The 6270-nt window shown below is 49.6% G+C and overlaps 1 protein-coding gene across 1 annotated transcript; it reads right to left on the bottom strand.

The window, feature by feature from the left end:
* Nucleotides 1–260: 260 nt before the first annotated feature.
* LOC311364294 (sterile alpha motif domain-containing protein 5-like) lies at nt 261–5356 on the bottom strand (the record flags this gene model as incomplete). Its single annotated transcript, XM_084484282.1, has 2 exons — nt 4216–5356; nt 261–272 (listed from the first exon to the last, which is right to left on the bottom strand). Exons 1-2 carry the CDS (start codon nt 4720–4722, stop codon nt 261–263), a joined length of 519 nt encoding a protein of 172 aa, XP_084340408.1. The 5' UTR covers nt 4723–5356.
* Nucleotides 5357–6270: the final 914 nt, after the last annotated feature.

Raw genomic sequence — 6270 nt, 5'->3', positions numbered from 1 at the left:
TTTCGACAGAGCCCTTAATAAGAGCTAAGCAAACAAGAGGCTTTCTGTGGAAACCTGTGGAAAACTCTCGAGTGCTCGTGAGAGGGGTTCAACTTCCCCCCCGGTGGCACGGAGCCAAGCTCTATCGCATGGGATCTAGGGACAAGGCCCAGAGCATTGAGCCCCGCTATCTGCTGTGCACCGACAAGGCTCTGTCTTTCAATGGGTTTCATATCATCAGGCTAATTAGATTGGTGATTTGCACTAAATATATGCAGGTTTCACGCAGTGCTCTGGGGCAACACATAAACACAGCACGGAACGACACAGAAATGAAAAGTTATTTTCGCTATCATCAAGAAATATGAAGCATTGCATCAAGCCTTCAGTAGGTCAGTGTCCAGTTGTCGCCAAGCGAGGTTGAATTCCGGCAGGCGCTAAATTGGATCAATGCGGTTTAATTACTGCTATTATGCCGTACTAGTTTCTCTCGTTTCTAAATGAGGACCACTGAAAAATGAGCACTTGGTCACACACACACACACACACACACACACGACAAGTTGGCAGGTCTTCCCATATCAAGCCCGGGGGGGGCGGGGGGGGGTCTTTGTTTCAGGTCGTACAACTCAGGTTCTTCACCATAGGCGTAACATGAGGATGTCTTTAACAATTACGGGGGGGATGAAAAAAGCTAATTTCCTGAGAGCTGAGGTCTCTGAGATATGAATCACGATTAAGATGACTGCGAAGGGAAGCGAGGAGAATATCTGGCATGTAAAGATGATGGACTTTTCCCCCCCCTCGCCGAAAGGAAGCTTATATCAGATTCAATTAAAACGCTGGTCTTTCTTTCCCCTTCTGCGGCTCCGAACACCATTTCTGCCACTAAGGAGCACTACAGAAGAATCCGCAGCTTTGTTTGACTGCACGCACACGCACACACACACACACACACACACACACACACACACACACACGGAGGGTCATCTCTCTCTTCTTTTTCATCCTTCGCCCCCCTCCCAAAAACCCGAACTCTCCTCACTATTCTGCGAGTGTATTCATAGCTCTTCCCTCTCGCCGCACGACACCCAGGTTCCATCATCGCCACCCAGTCGGCACAATGCCGGACCCTCGCCTGAACAGAGCGCCCCCCCCACACACCCCACTTTCAATAGCCGGAAGCAGGGGAGGACACACACACACACACACACACACACACAACAGAGCTGTCCTCCAGTGAAAGGACGTGTGGCTCCGTGGGGGCCCGCGGGACAAAAACAATGGACGACTCCCCCTGCCCTGACCCCCCCCCCCCCCCCCAACGCACTGTGCAACGCACTGTGTTTAGCCCCTGACTTCCTCCTGACACGCAGTGCTAACAATGAGGCGCTGTTTTGACTGTCCGTGTCAGCTGTTTGCCACACTCGTGGCAGACAGTAGGGTGTTGGGGGGTGGGGGGGGGCACCCGTCGGACCAGCGTGAGCCCGGGTCACGTGTGTCCCAGCCGAGGTCCCGAGGAACCGGGGCTATACCCCCCTCTGACTTCATGTTTACAATAACATACGTTTATAGCTTTCAAGGAATTTACGAGTATGCCATTTGATGTTCGGCCCTGCATACTGCGCGCGCACACACACACACACACACACACACACACACACACACACACACACACACACACACACACACACACACACACACACACACACACACACACACACACACACACACACACACACACACACACACACACACACACACACACACACACACACAGAAAGCCTGAGTTTCTGTGTCGTTTTATTTATATCCCAAAACTTGGACAACTACTTCATGAAAGCCGTCGGCTACTACACAGGGGAAACTCAGCGACCTTGTCTCTGGCTTTGGAATGAGTAAGTATGACCTTAAGTTAGCCAGTGGATGAGTCAGGCTGCCCTTCTGCCCAAAGCGTAACAAAACACGATCAGATATAACTTTTGCGTTCAGCATCAAACACGGAAGGGGAGTGGACGGATCTTGTTAATTTGCATATTTTATATTTTTCTGTGTCCCGATTTTTATCAATGGCCGCCGAGTTAAGCCTTGAGAATTTCAAGCAGCAGTAATAAAGTTGGTCACTATCTCCACCCACCATGGCTTCTTATCTCATCGCCGATGAGCATTTTGTAGCCGATAGCATTGTTTACCTCTTTTGAGACTCTGTGGCCCGAGAGGGACCATCTATATTTATTACACCCAGCGGAGCCATCCAATCCAAGCAGGAGATAATGGCTGCTCTCATGGGGAAGGGAGGGGGCAGAGCAGAGCATTTGACTAACACTCCAGGAAGGATTTTTGAATGCTACTGCTAATGTTCTCTGACGTAACCTCCACCATAGTCTTATATGACTTTAAATTACCAATCCAAAGAATGATGGCAGGTTTCAAATCAACACTGTGTTTAGACTGATCACTGTACAAAAAATATTCTGAAAGCTTTGTCCACTCAGTTTCTCTTAGGTAAAATAACTCACAACATAACAGGAAACAAGGGATAACTCATGCATAACTCTGTCCCTTCAGTTTCTTGGTAGCGGTCCAGGCTCTGAACTGTCTGCCCCCAGAAGTTGTGCTATAACAAAGTAGGACTGCTGGATCGGAGATTACCCCCAACCAATCCCACTAAGGGGATGGGACAGAGGATGGAGGATATGGGGGTGGGGCGCCAAATAGTGCATCTTCTGTAAGCCGTCTATCGCACCATCAAAGTCCCTTTCTTATCTATTGTTGTCAGCATATATTGCAGTGCCCAGCTAGCCCAAAGCTAGTGGTTGCATCCACTGCCATCCCTCCTGTTTTCTGTTGGGGGGGGGAAGCTGGCATCCCATCTCGAGGGCAGCGACAGCTGAGCTGAGCCCGCCGACCAATCAGAGGTCTGCTGGTCACTGCTCCATCTCCAGACCTCTCACACTCCACTCACTCCTCCTGCTGAGGGAAGCACTGGGCTGGAGCCAAATCAAAACTACATGGTGGTGAGGACGTGCACGCTCTCACACACACACACACACACACACACACACACACACACACACACACACACACACACACACACACACACACACACACACACACACACACACACACACACACACACACACACACACACACACACACACACACACACACACACCTGAAGGCTTCTTTCCATCAAATAAATCTAGCCTTCAAAAAGGATGTTGTCATCCCAACCGTTATTTTGGTCACAATCTTGATCATCTATCATCTATTCTACAGAAACCGCAAATTATTTTTGAATGACCCAATACAAGTGGGGAGATTATGAGATGGGCATCTAAAAAGAAAATGTGGAAGTTCGTAAGTGGCCGCCAACTGAAGTATTGACTTGCATGACAGGGCTTGATTGGTTCCAAGACAGACTGATAGCAGTTTCACCAGCACACACGCACACACGCACGCACTCACACACGCATGCACACACACAACACACACACACAGTGGGGTGAATGCAATCACTCATTCAGCGTGGTGGGGCCTTTTTCCAAATTGGCCGGGGCATCCGCAGACACTTTGACAAGGGGATGGGCTGCCTGCTATCAGGCCTGCTCCGACAAGGGGCCACTCTCAGCTTGGCTCCGTCCAGGGCAGCACCAGGCCAACCCATCTGGGCCCTGCTAATTCACAGGACCAATCACAACCAATCGCCTGGGGGCCATTCATCAGTGAGGACACCCTAAAAGATGCAATGCTCATGGGCCTGCGTGGTCCACCCACACGGTGAATGCTGGTGTGTGTGTGTGTGTGTGTGTGTGTGTGTGTGTGTGTGTGTGTGTGTGTGTGTGTGTGTGTGTGTGTGTGTGTGTCATAACCCCTAAAAAGGGTAGGTCAGGCTATATATAATATGCACATACATTTTAAGAATACAAGGTTCTCTGGTCTCTCCCCTCCTCCTCATTGATGCGCGGTACCTCCGGTCCAAACACTCACCACACAGTGAGCCACCTCCTCTTTACGCATGCGATGTGCTTTATAGGGCCTGGGAAACCTTCAGGCCTCACGTGTGCACGGTTCAGCTTCTCACTCAGACAAACTGCACCGTTAACACGGTATAGTCTGATGTCATGGGCGGAGGAATCGGTTGTTATTATGGGCAAGTGACAGCCACCACAACACCACCTATGTATGAGCACGTGGCCGTGAACAACCTGTCTGTAAAGAGCAGAATGGGCGTACCTTATTTGAGTAGGGTGGCCTGGCGAGGTTGACGCCATCTCGTATAAGTTTATCCCGGATCATGATTTTCAACTTCAACTTTGGGTACATCACCAGTTCCCTCCTATTGCCAAGCGTCAGGTTCCTCTGCGCGCCCACGTAGCCGCCGCTGTTGCGCCCGACGCGGTCACTGTTGGGCTCGGTCCAGGACTTTGAGCTCCGTAGTTTAGAGTCATATTGGTCCACGAGGTGGCCAGTGTACACCTCGGAGGCGGGAGCCATGGGCTCCAACGTGAAGTACAGTCCGCTGGCAGTCTCTTTATCTTCATCCTTCAGTCGTTTCACCGCGTCGTGAATCCTCTGCCGGTGGTGCGGGATGTACACGCCGATGGCGTCGAGGTCGGGGTCCCCGATCTGTTTGCAAACTTCCAGGTCGTCGTAGCCATTGTCGACAAAAGACTCCACGTACTGGGCGAGCTGGAGGGTCTTCAGCCACTCGTAGACGATGACGGGTCCGCTGTGGGTCATGTTGGATGTTCTCGGTACACGCGGAGGTCTTTAGGGATCAGATCACTTTCCCAATTCGGTCTTTAAAACGCATTATAAAAGGCGTTTGGTTTGTTCACCGATCGTGAGCACTCCCAAATATTTGGGTGAATGTCCCGACTAAACTGGGCAATGGATTAATTCGGATTACCCATCATGAAACACCGCTGGTTACCGTTGTCCAACGAAACGTGTGTGAACAATCAGTTCCACGGTCCGTGTGGAGTGTGACACCTGTCAGGATCACCGAGGATTCGGCTCCAGTCACACAAGGCGGCTTTAAAATCCAGATGTCACTCGGACATCAGGGTAACGTGTCCACGTTGTCTTTCAACGCCATGCCAGTTAAAGCAACAAACAATAACAAGTCAAAAATGTAAAGATTGCCATGCATATGACCATCCTACCTGGTTTTGCCTTTCCACTTAAACTAGCCTACATTTTCCCTTTTACGCACGGAAAACGTCGAGTCGTGTGCACAGTTTACATCCATGCCGTTGTGTATCCAAATCTGCAATCGTAACCTGCACCGCGCTCAATGGAAGACAAAAAAGATGATCGTGAATCAAAAACGATCGCAGGTTCACGTCCAGCCGGCTCTTTGCCTTCAGACTGGTTCTCCACGCCGGCACATCAGACCCCCACAGCCCTGGCCAACCACACGTTCAGCGCTTCCAGTGCACAGCGGCTCCTCCACCATCCACGCCCCCAAATTCAAGTGCACTGTTTTAAAAATAGTGATGGAATTTTTTTACAACTTGTCACTGAGCCCCGGGACGCACGGCCACCGCGATCCACCACTTTGTCCAAAGTGGGTTTCAAAAAGACGAAAGCGAAATGGTGACGAGAGCAAGATGCGCCAAATCCGTCTCACTTCCACAGGGCCACCAGTATTGGTGATTTGTTCCACATTCCCCTCTCGTATGGTGTGATTTCTCTCTCTCTCTCTCTCTCTCTCTCTCTCTCTCTCTCTCTCTCTCTCTCTCTCTCTCTCTCTCTCTCTCTCTCTCTCTCTCTCTCTCTCTCTCTCTCTCTCTCTCTCTCTCTCTCTCCTCTCTCTCTCTCTCTCTCTCTCTCTCTCTCTCTCTCTCTCTCTCTCTGATAAACACTAGCGACGCTCAGTCATTCAGCATTTCCACGAGTTCATTTCTTATCGCACACCAGCGCTCCCTATGTTGCAACAGGGGTACTGCAGCATCGTTGGCACATACGCTAAATTAACCAGAATGATGGCAATGTGTATAATTATGTGTTTCTTAAGGCTTTGACAAGGCGATTATGTGAATGTTTGTTGTACAAATAAACCTTCACGAAATGATCAAGATGAAATAACATAAAAACAATAATGGATAAATAAATAAATACCTTTTTATGATACCCATTTCATTTGTTGTTGAATACCAGATATTGTGCAACAAAACAACCCCAGATTACCTTTGTGGTTCTTACCCGATGTGTTCACCTGATGAAATGTTCCCAGTGCTTGTTTAACAGTCAGGTTTTACATTGAATAATCCCCCCAGAGCAAAG

This window comes from Micromesistius poutassou (genome assembly GCF_964030765.1).
Source record: "Micromesistius poutassou genome assembly, chromosome: 19".
Lineage (NCBI taxonomy): Eukaryota > Metazoa > Chordata > Actinopteri > Gadiformes > Gadidae > Micromesistius > Micromesistius poutassou.
Note: the sequence above shows the minus strand (reverse complement) of the source record. Positions and strands in the feature narration are given on the sequence as shown.